The sequence below is a fragment of the Patagioenas fasciata genome, chromosome 2, assembly GCF_037038585.1.
Source record: "Patagioenas fasciata isolate bPatFas1 chromosome 2, bPatFas1.hap1, whole genome shotgun sequence".
NCBI lineage: Eukaryota > Metazoa > Chordata > Aves > Columbiformes > Columbidae > Patagioenas > Patagioenas fasciata.
The window spans coordinates 121,017,885-121,044,611 of NC_092521.1; the positions used below are offsets into that span (position 1 = coordinate 121,017,885).

At 46.4% G+C, this 26,727-nt stretch overlaps 2 protein-coding genes across 2 annotated transcripts; both read right to left on the bottom strand.

The window, feature by feature from the left end:
* Nucleotides 1-2,974: 2,974 nt before the first annotated feature.
* Nucleotides 2,975-7,614, bottom strand: LOC136098430 (trafficking kinesin-binding protein 1-like). The gene is made up of 2 exons (XM_065831834.2): nucleotides 7,513-7,614; nucleotides 2,975-4,188 (listed from the first exon to the last, which is right to left on the bottom strand). The coding sequence occupies exons 1-2, from the start codon at nucleotides 7,593-7,595 to the stop codon at nucleotides 3,399-3,401; spliced, it is 873 nt and encodes a 290-aa protein (XP_065687906.1). The 5' UTR covers nucleotides 7,596-7,614; the 3' UTR covers nucleotides 2,975-3,398.
* Nucleotides 7,615-18,449: 10,835 nt separating this feature from the next.
* On the bottom strand, nucleotides 18,450-23,241 carry LOC136098479 (trafficking kinesin-binding protein 1-like). The gene is made up of 2 exons (XM_065831940.2): nucleotides 23,039-23,241; nucleotides 18,450-20,505 (listed from the first exon to the last, which is right to left on the bottom strand). Exons 1-2 carry the CDS (start codon nucleotides 23,119-23,121, stop codon nucleotides 19,716-19,718), a joined length of 873 nt encoding a protein of 290 aa, XP_065688012.1. The 5' UTR covers nucleotides 23,122-23,241; the 3' UTR covers nucleotides 18,450-19,715.
* Nucleotides 23,242-26,727: the final 3,486 nt, after the last annotated feature.

The window sequence follows — 26,727 nt, forward strand, 5'->3', positions numbered from 1 at the left end:
TTCCAAAACGAGGAGCAGACAGGGAGGCAAACCCAGGCCAGGGTTACATGCAGACAGGGCTGCCGGTGTGGGAGAGAGCAGAGCAAGAAGTGAGCAGAGCGCTGCGGAACTGCAACGCTGGCAGCATCACCAGGGATTTTTCAGCTGATCCTTGGCCACGCAGGCTGGGGGCTGATCTGCAGCTCCCAAGAGCTCTCTGAGCTGTGGAAAGCACTGGGGAGCACTGGGGTACCCCGCTCTGAGAAGCAGGGAGAAGCCAGCAGCTACTGCAGGCACAGCAAGAACCGCCTGCAGAGGAGCAACCCCAACACACACAGCTTATAGAAAATTGAGGGCAGCAGGCTACCTGGTGCAAGGCAAGAGTCCACACAGAACCAGCAAATGTTTGTGTTGCAGTTGGTGTACCAGCCTCAGCTCTCCCCTTCACTGGAGCAGCCTCTGTTTAACTCAGCCTGTCCTTGGGCAGGGAGTGCTGGATGCACCATCCCCGTCCTCCCTGGGTCCCACCAGATTAGATATTAGGAAACATTTCTTCACAGAAAGGGTTGTCAGTAGATGAGGCTCCCAGGGCCATGGCTAAGTGCTAGAGTTATAGGTTACGGTTGGACTTGATCGCCTTAAGGTTCAAATTGATCCTATAATTTCCCACCCAACCTCACACACATCCCTCTCCTCTATGTATGAGTCGGTAAACCTTTCCATGATCTACTTACTGCCTGACTACCCCCTCCTCCAGGGAGCTCTTCTGTCAGTACTTAGTTCTCACCATGAGTGCACGATTTTTTGAGTTTCTCATTATCTGGTGTTTAATCAATGGGCTGTTCCACCCTCAGTAAAAAAGATGCAGCCAACAGCAAACCTTGCTTTCATCCCTCGACAGGATGTTTCCTCCTTACTCTGTACTTTCGTATTCTGTCACTATAGTTTTTGCATCGTATTAGGCAGGAGAGTTCATACACAACACATCCAATTCTTCTTTTTGGAATTCAAAACAAAAATAAAAAACCCTCTGCATTTACTTCTGTATTTTTATTTTGACCTTAGCTTCAGCAGTTGAGTGATCCTAAAATGTCAAAACTCTTCAACTACTTCTGTAAGAATTCAAAAACCAAATGCGGTGATGGTCTCTTATTTTGCTTCGACCGAGAGACAAAACAAGGGATCAAAGTGGAATATTTATCGCCACAGAAGTACAGGAAGGAAGTTGAATAATACACAACAATGCAACTTTTCTGTTATTTTCTTGATATTAGTGAAGAAAAATTTTTATTTCATCTTTCTGATGTGTTACAATTGCTTTCTCCGGTGAGTGGACACCTCCTACTGCTTATTTAAAGCCTAATAATACTTCCCAATTGCATGAATAATGTCTACACTTTAGGTTCTCATATGGTATTGCTTTCTTCCTCTGGGTATATAAAATGGTCCATCAAGTCCGTGACTTTTTTCAGAATCAACTGTTATTCTATCTCCTGTTTTAAGATACATTCAAATAAAAAGAGACTTAAATTTACTTGCAATAAGTGCACACATACAACAGCAAAGAGAGCTGATGACATTTTACTAAAACATTTTAAGTTCATAGAATAAATAGAAGTCTTCAAACACATGCAGTAACTGACTGATGTGTTCTTTCTTTCTCAAAAAATATCCTTAGTGTCCATAGTACTACTGCAAGAACTACTTCATTCAGGAAAAACAACCCAACAAAAAAACCCCAAACACCCACCCATCTCTCGTCACAAAGACTAAAAGACAGTTTCATTTATGCAGGAAATTCTCAGTGCTAATGATTTAGTAACAGTCTGGTACAAACAGCAGTTCATGGCAATTATGTGTAGTGTGATTACGGTAACAAACAGGGAGCTTGATTTAGGTGCCACAGGAAATGCAAGGAAAAGAAAGTGGATGTTAAATCCTCCCCCCTTCGCTCTTCTCCATCCTCCCTTCAAAAAATTCTAGGTCTCAGCTCTAGGAGCAAGCTCCCTTTGGTCTGTTCCAGTTCCAGGATGTTTCAATTCTTTCTACAAGCACTCAGCAGAAGTTTGGGAGAAACAGAGAAGAAGAAAAGCGCAACACAAATTAAGATCACCTGGCTGTAACTAAAGGTCGTGCGAGGTCTTTTATTTCTTTTCCGAAAAAGTGGGGGTTAAAGGCTTGGTATTAGGAGGTGCTTTATCAGTTTAAAAGCATTGTGAGATACAGCATTTTCCATCCTTTTACCTCTGCTAAGGTCCAACTTCAGATGAAAAAGGTTTCTCAGAAAAACGAAACCAGAAAATGGGTGGGGAATATTCCCACCCTGCTGACAAGGCCATGGTCCTCAGTGTGCACCAAACCTGAAGATCAGCATGAGGGCTGCAAGTTGCTCTTTCCAACTTGTACCGTTCCATTACTAAATGGTTTTTTGTGGTTCTCTGTGGAGGATTCAAGGACACACCCTCTCCTAATACTTTTTTTGCTACATGTTCTTTTATAACATTCTTTATCTGTCAATCTGTGCCACAACTTTGATTTCTAAGAAGTCACTGCCATGTTTTACTGCATGAGTTGTGAAAACTGTTTTCTTCGGGGGGCACTGACAAAGCCTGTTCCAGTGGCAGCAACACAGAGTAAAGCATCTTCCCTTCCACAATCCAGCGCAGCATCGCTAAAACCAAACAAAACAAAAAAGAAGTCGCACAGGGTGCAAGCGTGCCAAATGAAACGGCGGTGGGAGGAATATGTCAATATTCCAGGTACCCAGTAGGCCTGCTGACCTCCGCACAGCATTAGTTCAAGTTTAGCACCTCCAGAAGGAGGAGAATACAAAACAGGAAAAGAAAAACAAAAAAAGTTTCATCCATTCAGGTATAATAGCCAGGCACTCCAATAACTCAGCTCAACGTACCTACAGAAGCAAAACTAGAACTACCGCATGTTAAACCGAGTGGTTTTTTCAGCATTTCACGAAGCACAAGCGCTCCCATGCTTCAAGTGATGCCCTGTGAGGTCTCACAAAACACATTCGACAGCTTCCCATGCACCTTCGACTCAAGTTAGGCTAGCTACAGAGTTCATGTCTTCCTAGTCAAGTTATTTTTTGTTGGTTTTGTTATTTTTTTTCAGTGCATCTTAAAGAAAACCTTTTGAGAAGGTTAGCAAGTTATCCTTAATAGAGAAATCATAACACAGAGCCTTTTGCACTCAATTGAACAGGAAAATAATCCAATTAGTCACAATAGATCTGGTACATATTTACAGATTTTATACAAAGTTTACACTTTTCTCCCATTAGGCACAAAGTTGATTTGTCAAACTCAAGAGGCAATGAAGGGATGGTGGGGAAAGGAAAGAGGATCGGAGAAAGAACCCCGAGTATTTTTATTTAAAAAGACTAGCTGTAAAAATAAAGTCCTTCATCGTAAGCTAGTTTGCTTCGGGAGCTTGGTTCCCATGAGGATCCCCGAAGTGAGAGACGTCGGGCCTTTCATCTGCATGCTGGAACCCACCATGGTGGGGAAGCTCCGATTCCTTCGGATGCCAGTGTTCAGCTGGATGGCACTGGTCACGGCGGGGCAGCCCAAAGGGAGACCGTCTGGCGCCAGGCCTCCAGGAACAAGGGCCCTCACTGGTCCTTGTGCCCCACAGAGAAGAGGTCCCTGGTCATCAGTTAAAGGAGGAGCTGACGTTTGCCCTGCACTCACGACTTTGGCGATACCAAACCTCTTGACTTTGTCCACGAGATTAAGGTTGGAAACAGACACGTCAGTCTGGCTCTCACTGTTCCTGATGTTCTTTTTGTTCCTCACCTCTTTCAAGATTGAACTAGCAGGCTTCGAAGCCAAGAAGTTGTCGTAAGGTGGGCTGGTGCACTTGAACTCAAAAGATGGAGGGGAGGAAGAAGGTGTCTGCATAGGTGAGTTGGGTGGAGTGGAAGGAATGATCGCCATTTTAGGGGGGTATGCGTTCAGGAGGGTGCCTTTGCTGGCTCTGTCCCAGCTCTGCGGATTGTACACTGCTGCTGAGATGCCCCTTTCCTTCAGCAGCCACACCAGCCCCAGAGACGTGCTCATCGTCGTTGTGGATTCCCGGAGGTTAGTGAAGGATTCGGCCAAGCTCAGACGCCGAGGAGTACAGGGAGTAGCCACTGGGGTGCCTTTCAAATTGCCAATGCTGCCACAAGCTGGAGCAGGTGCTGCGTTAAGGCTGAAAACAAAAGAGCAGGCAAATTATTCTCTACACTAGGGAATGAAAACGTATTACAAACCAGATTTTTTAACCCTGAACAGGTTCTTCTGTCCATTTTGAGAGAAAACTCACAGCTCCCAGGTCCTCGAAAACGTGATGACACGTGCAAAAAACACCGTCTCTTACAAAACTCATCTCTCTGCTTTGCATACTTCACCCCCCAGTCTCATGGGATTAGTGCATTCCCCAACACCATCACATTTCTTCTGAGAAACTATTACATGGACAGGTTTGTGATCAACACCTTCTGTTTTCCTCCTTGATCTACTGGGTTGTCACAACTCCCAGTGGCTTCCACGAGACAAGGAAACCGGGGAGAAATTTCACGGATGGTATAAGCAAAGTATAAGCAAGATTTACTTTTTAGTGTCACTTGTGAGCACACAAAACCACTAGTCCTTCTAGTGGTGCTGGGTGACAGCAGAGAGAGCAGCAAGGGAGGAGGGGAACCTATTTGCTACAAAAGCAGTTGTAGCAAAGCTGCTGGAAGCTGCCACGGTCACCAACACGCACTTCTGTAAGGTCAAACCCTTCTTCTTCTCTTGTATTGGCTTTCATTTATGGAAAAGGGATGGGGGAATCTGTCTTTTGATGGAGACGTGCAGTGGTGTGAGTAATCATCCAAAGAAACGAGAAAATACAGTCAAGCTCTTGGTTGTTAATTGGTCAACAGGTTACTGATCATTTAGCAGCAAACCAAATAGTACAAAGTGCCATTCTACTGTTAATTAGGTAAAACATTATTTTCTATAGTTTGAAACGTGGCTAAATTGCTCTCCAATTCTAGTTCTTTCTTCTCAAGATAAACTCTGTACAGGCAGCTGACAAGAAAATATTAAATGGGCAATAATCTGCACATTTACAAGTGGCAGGCATTACATACTTATGTTTAGTGCCTACCTACTGCATTTTGTTTCCTTAAGCACACTACTGCTAGTTATTAGAGGCTGAGACTTCTTGAGGTGTATCAAATAACATTAATTCTGACTATTCTCTTCCCATAAGCTGATCATTTGAATGAAGACAGTTTCAACACAGCACCTACTTCCAAAGAATGGCAAACACAGAGAGGATGTGCCAAATCCCTTGTGCCACGATATGAGATCTCATGGACACTGAGCTTTGAGTGTTTCTGGCACTGCAGTGGCAACCTTAGAAAACTTGTTCCTTATAGGTCAGACCAGCTACAGCATGTTTATCTATGCAACTCTAAACTTACATTGGATTCTCTGTACCAAGAAATGCACCGAAAAGCCACACTGAGACCCCAATGAATAAACTGTATCCTTTTTGCCCATAAGGACAAAAGGGCCTAAATGATGTCTTGACTGGAATTTGCAGTCCCATTTCACCTTACATCAATGAACTCTGGAAAGCCAAGACTCACTTAGACATCCTGGAATGTTTTGTTCTGAACCAGTTTCTGATGAGTTTCAAACTTTGTCTAAGGGTATACAGCACGCAGCTGACAGGAGCTAACGTAACACTATAAACATTTGTCCAGTGGTCTTCTAGAAATCAGCAGTACTTTAAGGCACATCTTTAATTAAGGAAATATTAGCCTGATGTTATGAAGTCTCAAGTCATGTATTCTTTCCATGGCTAAATAGGATCTCGCCAATATGGTCTCTAGAGAAATGCGGAACAACTTCCACCAAAAGCAAGTGAAACTGCCCAAGAATTTTTACCCTGCAGTTGCAATTCAACAAGAGTAATCCCATATATAGCCATCTGTGATCTGCACAGAAACACGTGTTTGAGAAAACTAGTATTAAGAGTGGCGTAACTGGAAAAGCAGCCTTGCTAAGTGGCTCTGGAAATGATCTTCTTGCACCCTCCAGTGTGCTGTGGCTGTCAGTGCATGTGGTAGGTGTGCTAAGCAAGCTCTCCTCAGGTCCTCTGCATTCTGCCCAGACTGAATCTGTGGCAGAGGAGAAGGGCTCCTCGTAGAAATGCTCAGCAGGTCACACATGCCACTGCAGCAGCACACAGACACACACTCTGAAGACAAGGCTGAGCAGAAAGGAGACGCTAGATCTCAGTTCTTCTCTTAAGCATCGATTAAAGCTGGACCTTCAGAGCTCTGATTTCAGCTCATGGCAAAACTAAAGAGCAGTGACAGCCACTGATTTGCATCTCCCACACTGGCTAAGCACAGAAGTTCAGAAGTCTTGAAGAGCATGAGGGAGGAAAAATTAAGAGAACTTACTGTGTGAACTGACTTTCTACAGACTATGGCTAAGCACATTTTAGAAACCCAGCCACAGGCTGTTAATTATCAGGCTTCTAAGATGTCCCAGTCACGAGATGAAAACTACAGCATTCCAATGGCTTAACAACTCCAACAACTTCATTCTCTCCAGCTCCAGATTTCAGCTGCACAGATATTTAGATTAATATTTCCACTAATTTGTCAGCACTGGTACACACTACAGCACAACTTAAAACAACAACAACAAAGGACACCCCTGCAAGAAAGCAGTTATCTAGGTGTTGCTTTTTTTCTTTATTTGATCATTTTGGTATTGCTGTAACTGGGAAATGTTTTCCCCATCAAACTGATCAACACTGCAGAGCAGCCTGGACACACCACAGAACCAGACTCAAATTGGCCCCAGCAACTCAGCCCAGTGACAGTTTCAGAGTTCGATTGAGAAAAGAAACAAATCAAGGAGCACCTCATGTAGCTGCATGAAACGTAGTCAGGTTAGAGCATCCCCTGGGTTAGAGGCTACTGCTACTGCCAACTGCTACTAGTAAGCCAGTTCATCAGTTTCAGCCTTGCTACTATGAACTCATTTTCAACAATTCCACCAAGGAACAAAGTAGATGGCTCCCTCCTTTGGATTAAGGTGTATTTCTTCCTCCATTCCTCATGTACTTCCTGGATTTCTTTACCTGCACATCCCTTCTTGTTCTGTACCAAAGATAAAGATTTTTTCCTCCCTGGAAAAATCTCATATTTTTTGTGACAAACCATATTCTGTGCATTCACACATGAGAACTACAACTAGTTTGGGACCAACGGTAGTTTGGATTTGGAAGCTAACTTAGTTATGTCTGATCCCACAAGACAAAATTTAAGATATTTTGGTTGGCTTCCTAAAGCTTTGCACATGCCTCTCAAATAAAATCAGGTTGAAGTAACGCAAAATGGGAGGAATATTTGGGGGTGTAATTCACCAATGTGGCTAACGCTTTTGCTTATGCCACTACTTAGTATTTCCCTGCAGGAAAAACACTGACAGAGCCGAAGGTTTTGCCACCACGGGAAACCCTTACCTTGGTGTGACTCGTGTGAGTTCATCAGAAGGGTGCAGAATGCGGCAGGTGGTGAAGGTGAAGGTGGAGTTGGTTTGTGACATGCACTTCCCAGGATGAGGTACTAAATCAAAAAAAAGCAAATTCTTTGCATTTTACACAGAAAAGGGGAAAACCAAACTTCTGTGTGCTGATAAGGCAGATGCAAAAAGTGATGAGGTACCTCGGACTGGATCAATGCAAGAAAAGTGAATTACACAAGCTACAGAGTTCCAAAAGACACTTGATCTCCAAAAGAAAACAAACACACCCAGGGCTCAAGGGCCAGTGCTAAAAGGGTCTGCTGAAACTTCCCCATCATCACTAACACCACAGGTAAGTCTTGTTCAGCTATATTCATGGTGTATCCACTTGAAAGGACTGAGTTACACATCAAGCCCACGTGTTTGTAGTGAACAGTCAACAGTGCTAAAACTGAAAGAGCAGCACCACCAACTTATTTCACCTTGCTGGCTTATTTACTTGATATTGTGAAGTACATTTGAAAGTTCTGCTGACATTCACGAATCATGTAATAAACAGAGCATTCCCCGCTGTGTGGTGAGCCGGGCATTCATTCGGGAGGGGACAAGGAAAGTCCCCTAAACGGAGCAGAAGATGATCCTAAGCAGGAGAAAGCATCAGAGCAGCCCAGCCCCAGAGTGTGGAAAGGGAACGGGTCACTCCCAAGCATTGCAGAAGCAGCCTGAGTCAGGTATTGCCTGCCAGCACGGAGAGAAGTGGGGAGATAGTGCCCAGCCTGGGCACAAAGCAGGGCAGCGAGCCCCACGCTTGTGAGCAGCCAGGGATCCCCACCTGTGCAAAACTGGGGACTCTGACCAGACAGCACCCTCACAGCCGGTCCTGCCTGCTGGCTCCAAAGGGTCTTCTGCTTGCATTTCCCTCCTGCACCCCAGGTAACCCCCCCTGTGGCTCCTGGGTCTGCTTCAGCAGCTGGTTGTCACACCTAAGGAATTCCCTGAACTGAAAAAGGAGGTTATTTTGCCTCGCATAATTCACAGAATTTCTGAATAGGTGCATTAATAAGAAACAGAATGCATTTTTGACATCCTGAAGAGCAGGTGCTCACCCAAAGACACAGGTATCTCTGGAGCAACTTTTGCAGCAGCTAACAGTCAAAAACAATGCATAGAAAATAATACCTAGGAAATATTTGTGCTAAACTAGAATGCTACCAATATCAAGGAGACTTGGAAAAAAAACCATAGCAAAATTATTATACCAAGGGAATAATAGCATTGTGAGGAGTTATTCCAAACAGCAGCTGGGAGACCAGACAACACTGCAGGAACCTGCAAGGAAAGGGAGACTTCAGCAAACGGTAACAGTGAATTTTATTCTGTAGTAACACCAAAACTCTCATTTTGGTAGATCACATCTTGAAAACATGCAGTTGCTTTTCTTCGTGCATTTCTCCTCCTCTCAAGCTCTGTCCAGCCAACCAGTTTCCAAGCCACCAAGTCTGGCATTTCTTGGTTTCTTTCCAAACATCATGAGTCTCTAAACACCTGAATTGTCTCTCAGTTTCGAATATTGCAGACAGGAAAACAGTCCAGAGTGCCCATTACTTTCCAAAACTTTCAACAATTTCATTTATTTATTTATTTAATTTTATTTATTTATTTATTTATCTATTTATCTGAGGAAAACACAAATTTAACTGAAAAACATTTCCCACCAAAGTAATACTTCTTTTAAAGTGAGTTGGAAGAAAACTCCGTTTCTGATTCACTTTCCTTTAACGACAGGAACATTCCAACAACATTTCCAGGGTTTCTATCCCGGGCTCATTTGTTGAAGGATGCAATCTTGTAACGCTGCAGAGGTGTTGGGAGTGGGTGATGTTACAAATGCAGCCGGATTGCTGGAGAACGCTCTCCTGGCTGGAGCCCTCAGGCCTGGCTCAGAGCTCGTTGTGCAGATATCGAGGCCTGAGAGAGCACAACAATGCTGCGCTAGACTGCGCTGTTCTCTTCTGCACCTTCAAATGAGTCGAATAAAGGTGTGACTATTTGACTGAAATGCCACAAGGCTTTTAGCTCCAATTTCAAGGACACAGAACACAAAGGATACAAGTGGAAACAGCATTGTGCTTTATTTTTTTGCAGCCTGACAAAGGCAAGTCACAGAGCTGCAAGAGCAGCAGCAGGAAGACAGGCCAAGCCGTCCTGTTCCCTGAAGAATCAGAACGTGAAGAATGAGGATCAGAACCCACCACACACAAAAGAAGAAGAAGAGAAGTTGAGTGGTACCATGGGTTCTTTTCCAAAGCGTGACACGCAGCATTGACAAGCGGACATTTGGAGTTGTGAAACTTGCTCCGCCGCTGGGCTTCTTGGCCTGGGATGCGTGACAAGCGCTCTCATCCCTGCCCGGCGCTTGTGTTGCCCGCAGGGAGAGCTGACAAGTGGCAGCTGCGGATGGTGCAGCGAACCTGAAGCCCCTTCAAGCACGGGCTGCTCTGGCCAAGCAAGAAGCCCTGGGGAAATGGAGCCCAGGGAAGAGCAGAGCTGGCTCCCTGGCTCCTGCTGCAAGCTTGCCCTGGGCAAGAGAGACCAAGAGATCCAGAACACCAGCGGTGCCTTGGAGGTGCAAGAGCAGTGGGCAGGAACTGAGGGCAAAAGGGCTCAGAGGAGCCCTGAACAGGGGCTGTGCTCAATGCGACAGAGGTTGAGAAGCAACACCCGGGAGCACCCTCGGGGCCCGCCCTGGGAGGCCGTGGAGACCCCCGGGAGCACCCTTGGAGCTCAAACCTGGGCGGCTTTGATGGACCCCGGGAGCAGCCTCGGGGCTCAACCTGGTAGTCCGTGGAGGACGTCTGGGAGCACCCTCGGAGCTCAACCTGGGAGGCCATGGTGGACCCCGGGAGCACCCTGGGGGCTCAACCTGGGAGTCCAAGAAGTTCCTCCCCCCGGATGCGGGGCACGAGGGCCACCTTCGTGGAGCAGGAGCAGCAGGCACCCAGCCACAATGGCCCAAAGGTGGCCCAGGGCCGAGGAGCCGTGCTCACTGCTGCAGAGGAAGGCAAAAAACCCCACGGAGACACTTTACAGTCACGTGGGGGAAAAAAAGCCTTCCTCCCCCAGCTGCAGGACACGAGAGGCCATCTTCGTGGTGCATGAGCAGCAGGCAGGAACCGAGCCAAAAGGGACCAGAGGAGCTCTGCAAAGTGGTCATGCTCCATGCTGCAGAGGAAGGCAAAAAACCCCCGGGGACCAGGGCCAATCTGCCCCGGGGGAAAAAATTCCTTCCTGACCCCAGTGCTGGCGATCGGCTGTTCCCTGAGCATGGGAGCAAGACCTGGCTCCTTGGCCCACAGGCTGGTCGTGCTGCCCAGGAGATGCCCAAGCTCTATTCTCCCTTGACCTGAAGCCCTCTCAGGGGCTTCCAAGAGCTCCCACTTCTTATGGCTGCTGACACTGCCTTCCAGAGGGATGAGGATGCTGAGCTCTGCAGTGCTCCTCAAGAAAGCATTCCCTTGGTCTTGCCACTACTAGCCAGCCCACAAGGATTTCTGTCCCCCAAATAAGCTTGGAAGGTGGCCCTGCCAGGAGCTGGCCTTGCAGTGGAGAACCTCCAGCAGCCTCTTCCAGGACTTCCTCCATCTGTCCCCATCAAGAGGTGCCACCAGCTCCTCAAGGACTTCTTGCTTGTCTGCGGGCTGCCCCCAGCCCAGCTCTGGCAGAGCGAGGCTGTGCCCTCCTCTACTGCCCCGGAGCATTGTGACCTCAGCGTTGCTGGGTGGTGGCCCAGTGACATGGGGATGACAGAGCCAAACATGTGCAGCCCTGCCCACCACAGCCCCGCCCACCACAGCCCCGCCCAGCACCCTTTGCAGGAAGCCTTAGGGCTACTGCTGGCCCCGAGGCAGTCCCGGTGCCCAGGAGGCCCAGGGGACTGTCCCTGCCCTTGGTGGCCCTGCGCTGGGCACAGCTGCTGGGCGTCTCTGACGCTTCCTCTGCCGCTTGGTTCCCCAGGAAAAACCTCCTGCTGTTCCTCTTGTCTTGGGTTGTGGCAGAAGCCAGCTGTGCTCCCCCAGTGACTATTGCCTGTCTGAACCAGAGCTTACATCCGTGAGGCCCCACAGCAAGGGGCACCAGGTTCACAAAGACTTTTCTGAGGGGATAAGAGGGGCTGGTTTCAGCAGCCGCAACCTGGTGGAATGTCAAAGTTTAACCAGAGCCATAGGCTGGGCTGCACGGTGCCAACAGAGCACTATGGGAATGAGACAGGCTTTGAGAAACAAGTGAGCAGAGGTGACAGTGGTGTGGTGGAATGATCGCTCATGTTCAAAACTAGAACATTTGGATCTATTCCCAAGGCACAGCCAGGCAGATGATGAGGTTTGTGGGGGTTCTTACCTGTAACTGCCCTTCTCCAGCAGGACAGAGGCATCTTTCATTGCTTGGCACACATTAAACAGGTTTACACCACATGGCTGCTCACAAGAGTCGCAGGCAAGAGGAGCCTCATGGCCCGTCCGTCATGCTGGAAAATTCCTACCCTGTGAGCGAGACCATGGTCCTGGGTGATCTTGTGGCTTTATTGATCTTGCAGTTATCAGGGTTGGGACTTTCTGTACCTCTAACAGGTGAATCACTTCCAAGAAACCATTCCCAAGCAGAAAAATAATGGTTACACCCCTGCAACCACCGCCACCATTGCCTTTGAGCAAGTGTTCACTCAGTTCAAATTACAGAAATGCCCAATACAGAAAACGTTTCCTTTCTTTACCATCTCACCCTGAACATTACGTTTGTACGTAATCATGTCTGCTTCCTTTCCTGGATGCCAGAAAGTTTCAGATAAAACTTGGTTGAATTTCTTTTTACAGTCACTGCACGCACCAGTTTTGATATTTAAGGGACAACAGTGCTGTAAAATGGGCCAGGGGAATAAACAGACTTGCAAGTGACCCACCTGGCATCCAAACAAGAATTTAAAAGAGACATGATTTAATCTGTCTCTCTTTTTTTTTCCTCTCCCGTATCCCCATCCCGAAGGCCTCAGCCAGTCAGTACAGGGAAACTGGGAGCCCTCTTCTGACTTCACATTGAAATAGCTACCAAATAAAGAAGTCAGAAGCTAGAGGCCTAACCTCTGCCTGAAGAGCCCTTCTCTAGAGCCTAAAACTCAGCTCAGGTCTAACACGTTTTTTCAGATGCCACTAAGATACAAACTTGTAGCCGCAGGGGACATCTCCTCTTCATTCTTATCGCTCATAGGAGTACCAGTTCGTGGGAAATCCCAGTGGTCATCAAGGTAAGAGTAGCTGTTGGTCTAGGATGGACACAGCACTGCTCCTAGAGGCAAGGGGCAGCTGGCTGTAAGCAGCTCAGCAACGTCCTCCTCCTTGTAAAAACATCAGTCACCTGCTCCTCTGGGAGCAAAAGAAATTCCCAGGATGGGAAAAGGTTGCAAAGGCTGCAGAGACACCAAAACAAAGCAAAGCAAAAGGTTTGGGCTGAGAAGTGCCCTGCAGATGGCAGCACACATGGCAGCACATCGGCACAACCTTCTGTTACTTGTCTGGGAGGTGAGTTTCCCGGCACCGGCAACTCTCTGACATTTAATTTAGATATACTCCAATGCATCTTTATGGAAGCGAGTGAAGAGGGGTTAAATTGGCACTGGCAAAAGAGAAAATCAATACCTCTGTGCATTTAAAGACAGCTTGTTTTCTCTGCACGCTTGATTCAATTAGTTCTCCTCCAGCTTTATTAACTTGATTTCAAAACAGGTGCTGGGCAAATCTCCGTGAACACAGCAGCTTACTGCAAACTCCACATAAATGAGAGAATGAAGAGAGGGTAGAAGAAGCAACTGCTCCTTCTGGGATTGAGGGGAAACCCAGACAGTCCCCCAACAGTGAGGGAGCACCCATGCTCTGGGATGGGGCAGCTTCCTCCAGGAGCTGGGGCAGCGTGTAAGAGAAACCTCAGTTACCCCAGTGCACCTGACCCTGAACAGTCTAATCTAGCCCAATATTTCATATGGGAATGCCTGTGGATCCTGCTCTGCCCTCCCACATTCTGCTGCATCGTCAGCCCCTCCATCCTCACCACACATGGGGCAGCAGCTGGGCCGTGCTGGGGACACACTGCAGCCAGATGTTCCCAGCTGCAGCCCAGCTGTGCGCGTTTCAGTGAGATCCGGCACCCTGAGTGCAAACCTGGTGGTCCCTCTCCATGGCCGAAGCAAAAGAATTTGCACGTCAGACAAAATGCGAATATTATAATGTCCTAGCAGAGCAGCGAAAGGCTTTCCTCTGTGTTTGATGTTTGTATCCCCTGAGCTCATTAAAATTCTCTTAAAGAAATAAAAGTCTGACTGTGGGCTTGTTAAAACTTTAATCATTCCTAAGTGCCTGTGTCAATCAAAGAGCAATTGGATTCATCATAGCTTGAAGCCTATTTCAGCAGGACAAAAATCTCTACCATCTTTCAAATACAAACATTATCGACATCTTGAATATATACTGTTCTTACATGAAAGCCCACTGTCTACATTACAGCTGAGAGCATTGCTAAACACCAATAACTTTCAGGCATTTTATTATTTTTCTTGCTATTCTGTGGTCACCAATGGCTTGTTAACTGAATTAAAGCAGATCTGAATGGCGCCCAGCGAGATGCTGCTGCACAGCTGAACAATGCTTGTTCTTCAGCGCGAGCACGAGCTCCAGGCAGCAGATCCTTTCTGTACCAGAGGAAGGCAGGACACTTCTCACCAACATCTCTGGGCTTTTCAGTTTAACGCGGGGAGCTGCCAACAAACGTGTTCAGGAAGTTGGGAGCAATTGTCGAACCTCTGTGCACTACAGCATTATGTTGTGGGGCCATCCGGTGCTTTGGAGACACGCAAAAGGAAGGCGGGAAGAGTCTCAAAAGCCTGAAATACCAGTCTTGGCTCTCCGGAGAACACCCTATGCCTCCACAGCCCAGTCCTAGACACACAGCTCTCCCCACCTCACCCTCCTCTCACCTGCAACCCAACTTTCAGAGGTGGGTGATCATGTTCCTTCCTGTGGTATGGTGAAGATGCATCCAGCATCCAGTACATTTACTGATACACTTGAATATTACAAGGACAGAGGACCATTTCAGAGTAGAAGCACCAACTCATCAGCTATTTGGGCCTTTGAGGTTTACTTTATGCAGTAGTCCTGTTCTGCTTTGAAATCATCTGAGTGCATTAAATACGTCAGCTGAGTTTCCAGGTAGCTCATGAAGTTTTTGTAACCCCATGGAATAATTTACTGTCCTGGGGGAGAAACTAAGACACTCTCCAAATACCAGCTTTGCTTCCAGAAGCAGAAACTGTGTTTCCTCCAGAATCCACTGAAATCTCTAGGGTGATGATTCTCACAAAGAACAGTCCGCCGTCTCAGTAGATCTATTACCCTTGGCACAATCTCCTTTTGTACCTGAAGGAGTTCAGCCTGATGCAGTTTTGATTGCTCTTGACCTCAATGGGCTGCACTTATTGTTTTTTTAGTTTCCCCGTGGTCTTCTTTGCCAACGTGGCTATTTTATCAGTTTTTCTTTCCCAGGAATACAACCTTGAAGCCCGCTTCTTCTGTAGGACCTTCAGTGAATACTAATCTTCCGGTTTTTCACAGTTGTTTAAACCAAGCTTTCCCTGGCATTCCAGGCCTTTGGGAAAGCTGGGATTATAATTCACCTTCAGACATGTGATAGCCTGAAAGTAAGTATATCCACATCCACTTAGCTATTAAACATCGTTGCTGTTCACCTAGCTGGCACCGGAGATGCGTATCTCCGAAGTGAACAAACCTAGCACCACATGCATCCTTCTGGATACTTTTTTAAAAGTCAGAAAATAACAATACAGCACAAACAACAAAACCTATGTCCTTATTCCTTCCACAGCCAAAGCTTTAGATCACTGCAGGAGCATCCATGCTCACCAGCAAGCATAGATTAGAGGGGAAAAAAGCTATGAATTTTGGAAGGAGAAAAGACACAACAAGGAGACAGCCAAAAAAAGACGCCTCCTGTATTATACAAAACTCACCCAGGACCCTGAGTGTCACCACAGCCCCAGTGCAGCTCAGCCAGAAGTGGCAGCAGGTGAGAGGGCTGTGCAAATGACAGCCAGCCCTCTTCCAAAACGAGGAGCAGACAGGGAGGCAAACCCAGGCCAGGGTTACATGCAGACAGGGCTGCCGGTGTGGGAGAGAGCAGAGCAAGAAGTGAGCAGAGCGCTGCGGAACTGCAACGCTGGCAGCATCACCAGGGATTTTTCAGCTGATCCTTGGCCACGCAGGCTGGGGGCTGATCTGCAGCTCCCAAGAGCTCTCTGAGCTGTGGAAAGCACTGGGGAGCACTGGGGTACCCCGCTCTGAGAAGCAGGGAGAAGCCAGCAGCTACTGCAGGCACAGCAAGAACCGCCAGCAGAGGAGCAACCCCACCACACACAGCTTATAGAAAATTGAGGGCAGCAGGCTACCTGGTGCAAGGCAAGAGTTCACACAGAACCAGCAAATGTTTGTGTTCGTGTGCCAGCTTCAGCTCTCCCCTTCACTGGAGCAGCCTCTGTTTAACTCAGCCTGTCCTTGGGCAGGGAGTGCTGGAAGCACCATCCCCGTCCTCCCTGGGTCCCACCATTAACTTTCTGCTCAAGACCCTGCCCCAGGCTCAGAGCTGGGCAGACAGAAGAATGAGGCTCTGTACACATTGACACAGCACCTGGACGTGCCTTGCATCAGGCATCAGCCGTCCTCACAGCTGTTGTATGGCACTGCCTCATACTCATGCGAGCCCTCCAAAAGTTTATTTTGGCATTACTGGTCTCCAGTATTCTCTCAATAGCAAATATGTGATATAAATGGAATGATCAACAACTACCTGAAAGGAGGTTGTAGTATGGAGGGTGTTGATCTCTTCTCCCAAGTAACAAGTGACAGGACAAGAGGAAATGGCCTCAAGTTGTGCCAGGGGACATTTAGATTGGATATTAGGGAAAAGTTATTCACAGAAAGGGGTGTCAGGCATCGGAACAGGCTGCCCAGGGCAGTGGTGGAGTCACCATCCCTGGAGGTGTTTAATAAGCATTTAGATGAGGTTCTTAGGGACATCATTTAGTGCTAGAGTTAGGTTATGGTTGGACTCGATGATCCTTAGGGTCTCTTCCAACCTAAACGATTCTATCTACAACTATCAGAAAGGAGGATGTAGCATGGAGGGTGTTGGTCTCTTCTCCCAAGTAGCAAGTGATAGGACAAGAGGAAACGGCCTCAATTTGTGCCAAGTGAGGTTCAGATTAGATATTAAGAAACATTTCTTCACAGAAAGGGTTGTCAGTAGATGAGGCTCCCAGGGCCATGGCTAAGTGCTAGAGTACGGTTACGGTTGGACTTGATCGTCTTAAGGTTCAAATTGATCCTATAATTTCCCACCCAACCTCACACACATCCCTCTCCTCTATGTATGAGTCGGTAAACCTTTCCATGATCTACTTACTGCCTGACTACCCCCTCCTCCAGGGAGCTCTTCTGTCAGTACTTAGTTCTCACCATGAGTGCACGATTTTTTGAGTTTCTCATTATCTGGTGTTTAATCAATGGGCTGTTCCACCCTCAGTAAAAAAGATGCAGCCAACAGCAGACCTTGCTTTCATCCCTCGACAGGATGTTTCCTCCTTACTCTGTACTTTCATATTCTGTCACTATAGTTTTTGCATCGTATTAGGCAGGAGAGTTCATACACAACACATCCAATTCTTCTTTTTGGAATTCAAAACAAAAATAAAAAACCCTCTGCATTTACTTCTGTATTTTTATTTTGACCTTAGCTTCAGCAGTTGAGTGATCCTAACATGTCAAAACTCTTCAACTACTTCTGTAAGAATTCAAAAACCAAAGGCGGTGATGGTCTCTTACTTGGCTTTGACTGAGAGACAAAACAAGGGATCAAAGTGGAATATTTATCACCACAGAAGTACAGGAAGGAAGTTGAATAATACACAACAATGCAACTTTTCTGTTATTTTATTGATATTAGTGAAGAAAAAATTTTATTTCATCTTTCTGATGTGTTACAATTGCTTTCTCCGGTGAGTGGACAGCTCCTACTGCTTATTTAAAGGCTAAATAATACTTCCCAATTGCATGAATAATGTCTACACTTTAAGTTCTCATATGGTATTGCTTTCTTCCTCTTGCTATATAAAATGGTCCATCAAGTCCGTGACTTTTTTCAGAATCAACTGTTATTCTATCTACTGTTTTAAGATACATTCAAGTAAAAAGAGACTTAAATTTACCTGCAGTAAGTGCACACACACAACAGCGAAGAGAGCTGATGACATTTTACTAAAACATTTTAAGTTCATAGAATAAATAGAAGTCTTCAAACACATGCAGTAACTGACTGATGTGTTCATTCTTTCTCAAAAAATATCCTTAGTGTCCATAGTACTACTGCAAGAACTACTTCATTCAGGAAAAACAACCCAACAAAAGAACCCCAAACACCCACCTATCTCTCGTCACAAAGACTAAAAGACAGTTTCATTTATGCAGGAAATTCTCAGTGCTAATGATTTAGTAACAGTCTGGTACAAACAGCAGTTCATGGCAATTATGTGTAGTGTGATTACGGTAACAAACAGGAAGCTTGATTTAGATGCCACAGGAAATGCAAGGAAAAGAAAGTGGATGTTAAATCCTCCCCCCTTCGCTCTTCTCCATCCTCCCTTCAAAAAATTCTAGGTCTCAGCTCTAGGAGCAAGCTCCCTTTGGTCTGTTCCAGTTCCAGGATGTTTCAATTCTTTCTACAAGCACTCAGCAGAAGTTTGGGAGAAACAGAGAAGAAAAGCGCAATACAAATTAAGATCACCTGGCTGTAACTAAAGGTCGTGTGAGGTCTTTTATTTCTTTTCCGAAAAAGTGAGGGTTAAAGGCTTGGTATTAGGAGGTGCTTTATCAGTTTAAAAGCATTGTGAGATACAGCATTTTCCATCCTTTTACCTCTGCTAAGGTCCAACTTCAGATGAAAAAGGTTTCTCAGAAAAACGAAACCAGAAAATGGGTGGGGAATATTCCCACCCTGCTGACAAGGCCATGGTCCTCAGTGTGCACCAAACCTGAAGATCAGCATGAGGGCTGCAAGTTGCTCTTTCCAACTTGTACCGTTCCATTACTAAATGGTTTTTTGTGGTTCTCTGTGGAGGATTCAAGGACACACCCTCTCCTAATACTTTTTTTGCTACCTGTTCTTTTATAACATTCTTTATCTGTCAATCTGTGCCACAACTTTGATTTCTAAGAAGTCACTGCCATGTTTTACCGCATGAGTTGTGAAAACTGTTTTCTTCGGGGGGCACTGACAAAGCCTGTTCCAGTGGCAGCAACACAGAGTAAAGCATCTTCCCTTCCACAATCCAGCGCAGCATCGAAAAACAAACAAAACAAAAAAGAAGTCGCACAGGGTGCAAGCGTGCCAAATGAAACGGCGGTGGGAGGAATATGTCAATATTCCAGGTACCCAGTAGGCCTGCTGACCTCCGCACAGCATTAGTTCAAGTTTAGCACCTCCAGAAGGAGGAGAAAACAAAACAGGAAAAGAAAAACAAAAAAGTTTCATCCATTCAGGTATAATAGCCAGGCACTCCAATAACTCAGCTCAACGTACCTACAGAAGCAAAACTAGAACTACCGCATGTTAAACCGAGTGGTTTTTTCAGCATTTAATGAAGCACAAATGCTCCCATGCTTCAAGTGATGCCATGTGAGGTCTCACAAAACACATTCGATAGCTTCCCATGCACCTTCAACTCAAGTTAGGCTAGCTACAGAGTTCATGTCTTCCTAGTCAAGTTAATTTTTGTTGGTTTTGTTATTTTTTTCAGTGCATCTTAAAGAAAACCTTTTGAGAAGGTTAGCAAGTTATCCTTAATAGAGAAATCATAACACAGAGCCTTTTGCACTCAATTGAACAGGAAAATAATCCAATTAGCCACAATAGATCTGGTACATATTTACAGATTTTATACAAAGTTTACACTTTTCTCCCATTAGGCACAAAGTTGATTTGTCAAACTCAAGAGGCAATGAAGGGATGGTGGGGAAAGGAAAGAGGATCGGAGAAAGAACCCCGAGTATTTTTATTTAAAAAGACTAGCTGTAAAAATAAAGTCCTTCATCGTAAGCTAGTTTGCTTCGGGAGCTTGGTTCCCATGAGGATCCCCGAAGTGAGAGACGTCGGGCCTTTCATCTGCATGCTGGAACCCACCATGGTGGGGAAGCTCCGATTCCTTCGGATGCCAGTGTTCAGCTGGATGGCACTGGTCACGGCGGGGCAGCCCAAAGGGAGACCGTCTGGCGCCAGGCCTCCAGGAACAAGGGCCCTCACTGGTCCTTGTGCCCCACAGAGAAGAGGTCCCTGGTCATCAGTTAAAGGAGGAGCTGACGTTTGCCCTGCACTCACGACTTTGGCGATACCAAACCTCTTGACTTTGTCCACGAGATTAAGGTTGGAAACAGACACGTCAGTCTGGCTCTCACTGTTCCTGATGTTCTTTTTGTTCCTCACCTCTTTCAAGATTGAACTAGCAGGCTTCGAAGCCAAGAAGTTGTCGTAAGGTGGGCTGGTGCACTGGAACTCAAAAGATGGAGGGGAGGAAGAAGGTGTCTGCATAGGTGAGTTGGGTGGAGTGGAAGGAATGATCGCCATTTTAGGGGGGTATGCGTTCAGGAGGGTGCCTTTGCTGGCTCTGTCCCAGCTCTGCGGATTGTACACTGCTGCTGAGATGCCCCTTTCCTTCAGCAGCCACACCAGCCCCAGAGACGTGCTCATCGTCGTTGTGGATTCCCGGAGGTTAGTGAAGGATTCGGCCAAGCTCAGACGCCGAGGAGTACAGGGAGTAGCCACTGGGGTGCCTTTCAAATTGCCAATGCTGCCACAAGCTGGAGCAGGTGCTGCGTTAAGGCTGAAAACAAAAGAGCAGGCAAATTATTCTCTACACTAGGGAATGAAAACGTATTACAAACCAGATTTTTTAACCCTGGACAGGGTCTTCTGTCCATTTTGAGAGAAAACTCACAGCTCCCAGGTCCTCGAAAACGTGATGACACGTGCAAAAAACACCGTCTCTTACAAAACTCATCTCTCTGCTTTGCATACTTCACCCCCCAGTCTCATGGGATTAGTGCATTCCCCAACACCATCACATTTCTTCCGAGAAACTATTACATGGACAGGTTTGTGATCAACACCTTCTGTTTTCCTCCTTGATCTACTGGGTTGTCACAACTCCCAGTGGCTTCCACGAGACAAGGAAACCGGGGAGAAATTTCACGGATGGTATAAGCAAAGTATAAGCAAGATTTACTTTTTAGTGTCACTTGTGAGCACACAAAACCACTAGTCCTTCTAAAGGTGCTGGGTGACAGCAGAGAGAGCAGCAAGGGAGGAGGGGAACCTATTTGCTACAAAAGCAGTTGTAGCAAAGCTGCTGGAAGCTGCCACGGTCACCAGGACGCACTTCTGTAAGGTCAAACCCTTCTTCTTCTCTTGTATTGGCTTTCATTTATGGGGAAAGGGATGGGGGAATCTGTCTTTTGATGGAGACGTGCAGTGGTGTGAGTAATCATCAAAAGAAACGAGAAAATACAGTCAAGCTCTTGGTTGTTAATTGGTCAACAGGTTACTGATAATTTAGCGGCAAACCAGATATTACAAAGTGCCATTCTACTGTTAATTAGGTAAAACATAATTTTCTATAGTTTGAAACGTGGCTAAATTGCTCTCCAATTCTAGTTCTTTCTTCTCAAAATAAACTCTAAATAGGATCTCGCCAATATGGTCTCTAGAGAAATGCAGAACAACTTCCACCAAAAGCAAGTGAAACTGCCCAAGAATTTTTACCCTGCAGTTGCAATTCAACAAGAGTAATCCCATATATAGCCATCTGTGATCTGCACAGAAACACGTGTTTGAGAAAACTAGGATTAAGAGTGGTGTAATTGGAAAAGCAGCCTTGCTAAGTGGCTCTGGAAATGATCTTCTTGCACCCTCCAGTGTGCTGTGGCTGTCAGCGCATGTGGTAGGTGTGCTAAGCAAGTTCTCCTCAGGTCCTCTGCATTCTGCCCAGACTGAATCTGTGGCAGAGGAGAAGGGCTCCTCGTAGAAGAGCTCAGCAGGTCACACATGCCACTGCAGCAGCACACAGACACACACTCTGAAGACAAGGCTGAGCAGAAAGGAGACGCTAGATCTCAGTTCTTCTCTTAAGCATGGATTAAAGCTGGACCTTCAGAGCTCTGATTTCAGCTCATGGCAAAACTAAAGAACAGTGACAGCCACTGATTTGCATCTCCCACACTGGCTAAGCACAGAAGTTCAGAAGCCTTGAAGAGCATGAGGGAGGAAAAATTAAGAGAAGTTACTGTGTGAACTGACTTTCTACAGACTATGGCTAAGCACATTTTAGAAACCCAGCCACAGGGTGTTAATTATCAGGCTTCTAAGATGTCCCAGTCACGAGAGGAAAACTACAGCATTCCAATAGCTTAACAACTCCAACAACTTCATTCTCTCCAGCTCCAGATTTCAGCTGCACAGATATTTAGATTTATATTTCCACTAATTTGTCAGCACTGGTACACACTACAGCACAATTTAAAACAACAACAACAAAGGACACCCCTGCAAGAAAGCAGTTATCTAGGTGTTGCTTTTTTTCTTTATTTGATCATTTTGGTATTGCTGTAACTGGGAAATGTTTTCCCCATCAAAATGATCAACACTGCAGAGCAGCCTGGACACACCACAGAAACAGACTCAGATTGGCCCCAGCAACTCAGCCCAGTGACAGTTTCAGAGTTCGATTGAGAAAAGAAACAAATCAATGAGCTCCTCATGTAGCTGCATGAAACGTAGTCAGGTTAGAGCATCCCCTGGGTTAGAGGCTACTGCTACTGCCAACTGCTACTAGTAAGCCAGTTCATCAGTTTCAGCCTTGCTACTATGAACTCATTTTCAACAATTCCACCAAGGAACAAAGTAGATGGTTCCCTCCTTTGGATTAAAGCGTATTTCTTCCTCCATTCCTCATGTACTTCCTGGATTTCTTTACCTGCACATCCCTTCTTGTTCTCTACCAAAGATAAAGATTTTGTCCTCCCTGGAAAAATCTCGTATTTTTTGTGACAAACCATATTCTGTGCATTCACACATGAGAACTACAACTGGTTTGGGACCAAGGGTAGTTTGGATTTGGAAGCTAACTTAGTTATGTCTGATCCCACAAGACAAAACTTCAGATATTTTGGTTGGCTTCCTAAAGCTTTGCACATGCCTCTCAAATAAAATCAGGTTGAAGTAACGCAAAATGGGAGGAATAATTTGGGGGTGTAATTAACCAATGTGGCTAACGCTTTTACTTATGCCACTACTTAGTATTTCCCTGCAGGAAAAACACTGACAGAGCCGAAGGTTTTGCCACCACGGGAAACCCTTACCTTGGTGTGACTCGTGTGAGTTCATCAGAAGGGTGCAGAATGCGGCAGGTGGTGAAGGTGAAGGTGGAGTTGGTTTGTGACATGCACTTCCCAGGATGAGGTACTAAATTAAAAAAAAGCAAATTCTTTGCATTTTACACAGAAAAGGGGAAAACCAAACTTCTGTGTGCTGATAAGGCAGATGCAAAAAGTGATGAGGTACCTCGGACTGGATCAATGCAAGAAAAGTGAATTACACAAGCTACAGAGTTCCAAAAAACACCTGTTCTCCAAAAGAAAACAAACACACCCAGGGCTCAAGGGCCAGTGCTAAAAGGGTCTGCTGAAACTTCCCCATCATCACTAACACCACAGGTAAGTCTTGTTCAGCTATATTCATGGTGTATCCACTTGAAAGGACTGAGTTACACACCAAGCCCACGTGTTTGTAGTGAACAGTCAACAGTGCTAAAACTGAAAGAGCAACACCACCAACATATTTCACCTTGCTGGCTTATTTACTTGATATTGTGAAGTGCATTTGAAAGTTCTGCTGACATCCACGAATCATGGAATAAACAGAGCATTCCCCGCTGTGTGGTGAGCCGGGCATTCATTCGGGAGGGGACAAGGAAAGTCCCCTAAACGGAGCAGAAGATGATCCTAAGCAGGAGAAAGCATCAGAGCAGCCCAGCCCCAGAGTGTGGAAAGGGAACGGGTCACTCCCAAGCATGGCAGAAGCAGCCTGAGTCAGGTATTGCCTGCCAGCACGGAGAGAAGTGGGGAGATAGTGCCCAGCCTGGGCACAAAGCAGGGCAGCGAGCCCCACGCTTGCGAGCAGCCAGGGATCCCCACCTGTGCAAAACTGGGGACTCTGACCAGACAGCACCCTCACAGCCGGTCCTGCCTGCTGGCTGCAAAGGGTCTTCTGCTTGCATTTCCCTCCTGCACCCCAGGTAACCCCCCCTGTGGCTCCTGGGTCTGCTTCAGCAGCTGGTTGTCACACCTAAGGAATTCCCTGAACTGAAAAAGGAGGTTATTTTGCCTCGCATAATTCACAGAATTTCTGAATAGGTGCATTAATAAGAAACAGAATGCATTTTTGACATCCTGAAGAGCAGGTGCTCACCCAAAGACACAGGTATCTCTGGAGCAACTTTTGCAGCAGTTAATAGTCAAAAACAATGCATAGAAAATAATGCCTAGGAAATATTTGTACTAAACTAGAATGCTACCAATATCAGGGAGACTTGGAAAAAAAACCATAGCAAAATTATTATACCAAGGGAATAATAGCATTGTGAGGAGTTATTCCAAACAGCAGCTGGGAGACCAGACAACACTGCAGGAACCTGCAAGGAAAGGGAGACTTCAGCAAACGGTAACAGTGAATTTTATTCTGTAGTAACACCAAAACTCTCATTTTGGTAGATCACATCATGAAAACATGCAGTTGCTTTTCTTCGTGCATTTCTCCTCCTCTCAAGCTCTGTCCAGCCAAGCAGTTTCCAAGCCCCCAAGTCTGGCATTTCTTGGTTTCTTTCCAAACATCATGAGTCTCTAAACACCTGAATTGTCTCTCAGTTTCGAATATTGCAGACAGGAAAACAGTCCAGAGTGCCCATTACTTTCCAAAACTTTCAACAATTTTATTTATTTATTTAATTAATTTTATTTTATTTTACTTTATTTTATTTTATTTTACTTTATTTTATTTTATTTTACTTTATTTTATTTTACTTTATTTTATTTTATTTTACTTTATTTTATTTTACTTTATTTTATTTTATTTTACTTTATTTTATTTCATTTTATATTATATTATTTTATTTTATTTTATTTTATTTTATTTTATTTTATTTATTTATCTATTTATCTGAGGAAAACACAAATTTAACTGAAAAGACAAACATTTCCCACCAAAGTAATACTTCTTTTAAAGTGAGTTGGAAGAAAACTCCGTTTCTGATTCACTTTCCTTTAACGACAGGAACATCCCAACAACATTTCCAGGGTTTCTATCCCGCGCTCATTTGTTGAAGGATGCAATCTTGTAACACTGCAGAGGTGTTGGGAGTGGGTGATGTTACAAATGCAGCCTTCAAATGAGTCGAATAAAGGTGTGACTATTTGACTGAAATGCCACAAGGCTTTTAGCTCCAATTTCAAGGACACAGAACACAAAGGATACAAGTGGAAACAGCATTGTGCTTTATTTTTTTGCAGCCTGGCAAAGGCAAGTCACAGAGCTGCAAGAGCAGCAGCAGGAAGACAGGCCAAGCCGTCCTGTTTCCTGAAGAATCAGAACGTGAAGAATGAGGATCAGAACCCACCACACACAAAAGAAGAAGAAGAAGAGAAGTTGAGTGGTACCATGGGTTCTTTTCCAAAGCGTGACACGCAGCAATGACAAGCGGATCTTTGGAGTTGTGAAACTTGCTCCACCGCTGGGCTTCTTGGCCTGGGATGCGTGACAAGCGCTCTCATCCCTGCCTGGCGCTTGTGTTGCCCGCAGGGAGAGCTGACAAGTGGCAGCTGCGGATGGTGCCGCGAACCCGAAGCCCCTTCAAGCACGGGCTGCTCTGGCCAAGCAAGAAGCCCTGGGGAAATGGAGCCCAGGGAAGAGCAGAGCTGGCTCCCTGGCTCCTGCTGCAAACTTGCCCTGGGCAAGAGAGACCAAGAGATCCAGAACACCAGCGGTGCCTTGGAGGTGCAAGAGCAGTGGGCAGGAACTGAGGGCAAAAGGGCTCAGAGGAGCCCTGAACAGGGGCTGTGCTCAATGCGACAGAGGTTGAGAAGCAACACCCGGGAGCACCCTCGGGGCCCGCCCTGGGAGGCCGTGGAGACCCCCGGGAGCACCCTTGGAGCTCAACCTGGGGGCTTTGATGGACCCCGGGAGCAGCCTCGGGGCTCAACCTGGTAGTCCGTGGAGGACGTCTGGGAGCACCCTCGGAGCTCAACCTGGGAGGCCATGGTGGACCCCGGGAGCACCCTGGGGGCTCAACCTGGGAGTCCAAGAAGTTCCTCCCCCCGGATGCGGGGCACGAGGGCCACCTTCGTGGAGCAGGAGCAGCAGGCACCCAGCCACAACGGCCCAAAGGTGGCCCAGGGCCGAGGAGTCGTGCTCACCGCTGCAGAGGAAGGCAAAAAACCCCACGGAGACACTTTACAGTCACGTGGGGGAAAAAAAGCCTTCCTCCCCCAGCTGCAGGACACGAGAGGCCATCTTCGTGGTGCATGAGCAGGAGGCAGGAACCGAGCCAAAAGGGACCAGAGGAGCTCTGCAAAGTGGTCATGCTCCATGCTGCAGAGGAAGGCAAAAAACCCCCGGGGACCAGGGCCAATCTGCCCCGGGGGAAAAAATTCCTTCCTGACCCCAGTGCTGGCGATCGGCTGTTCCCTGAGCATGGGAGCAAGACCTGGCTCCTTGGCCCACAGGCTGGTCGTGCTGCCCAGGAGATGCCCAAGCTCTATTCTCCCTTGACCTGAAGCCCTCTCAGGGGCTTCCAAGAGCTCCCACTTCTTATGGCTGCTGACTCTGCCTTCCCGAGGGATGAGGATGCTGAGCTCTGCAGTGCTCCTCAAGAAAGCATTCCCTTGGTCTTGCCACTACTAGCCAGCCTACAAGGATTTCTGTCCCCCAAATAAGCTTGGAAGGTGGCCCTGCCAGGAGCTGGCCTTGCAGTGGAGAACCTCCAGCAGCCTCTTCC

Coding starts and splice junctions, on each gene's coding strand:
- LOC136098430 (XM_065831834.2), bottom strand. CDS start 7,595: ATGTCACAAACCAACTCCACCTTCACCTTCACCACCTGCCGCATTCTG. Junction 4,189..7,512: donor CTCACACGAGTCACACCAAG/GTAAGGGTTTCC, acceptor TTTTGTTTTCAG/CCTTAACGCAGCACCTGCTC.
- LOC136098479 (XM_065831940.2), bottom strand. CDS start 23,121: ATGTCACAAACCAACTCCACCTTCACCTTCACCACCTGCCGCATTCTG. Junction 20,506..23,038: donor CTCACACGAGTCACACCAAG/GTAAGGGTTTCC, acceptor TTTTGTTTTCAG/CCTTAACGCAGCACCTGCTC.